The sequence below is a fragment of the Wasmannia auropunctata genome, unplaced genomic scaffold (assembly GCF_000956235.1).
Source record: "Wasmannia auropunctata unplaced genomic scaffold, wasmannia.A_1.0 LD325075.1, whole genome shotgun sequence".
Classification (NCBI taxonomy): domain Eukaryota; kingdom Metazoa; phylum Arthropoda; class Insecta; order Hymenoptera; family Formicidae; genus Wasmannia; species Wasmannia auropunctata.
In genome coordinates, this window is record NW_012037815.1 from 1 (window position 1) to 583 (window position 583).

General features: G+C 29.7%; 1 protein-coding gene across 1 annotated transcript; it reads right to left on the reverse strand.

The window, feature by feature from the left end:
• Nucleotides 1–10: 10 nt before the first annotated feature.
• Nucleotides 11–576, reverse strand: LOC105460283 (zinc finger and BTB domain-containing protein 6-like; the record flags this gene model as incomplete). The annotated part of the gene is made up of 2 exons (XM_011706714.1): nt 448–576; nt 11–151 (listed from the first exon to the last, which is right to left on the reverse strand). Coding segments are annotated over exons 1-2 (213 nt in total), but the record flags the coding sequence as incomplete, so codon positions are not given.
• Between the last annotated feature and the right edge of the window lie 7 nt (nt 577–583).

Sequence of the window (583 nt, forward strand, 5' to 3'; positions counted from 1 at the left end):
ATTTGCAGACATATTTTTTTTTCTTATTGAATTTATTGGACGATTGTAAATTGTGGATCTCTCGTATATGTTCCGCTAGATCCAATTTTTCTTTGAAAACCGCATCACAGCAATTGCACTTGTGCTCTAAGTGAATATTTTGATGTTCCTTCTGAAACATCATAATAATATCAAAAATGCCCGAGTAAACATTAGCTGACTGTAATGTTAATTTTACGTTAATATTATAATTTCCCATACAACGTACAATACAATTATCACACGTTGTACACAATACATATATTGTTGAATAAGAGAAATTATAATATTGATAAATTGTTATTACTGTTTTAATTAGTAATGTATACTAAGGTAAAGTAATGTATACTATAGGACGCTTTCTCTCTATATATCTGAGAAGCTAGCCTTCTATTATTGCATATAATATATAATTTATAATAAAGTTACCTTCAAATGGAGTATCAATTTGGTATGTGTTGTGAACTTTGTTTTGCAATATTTGCAACACTTATCGGTCATATTGAGGCACTTACTCTTATTGTGATTCTCCCAAGTCGAACTATGCGCAAAGAGTCTGTTACAC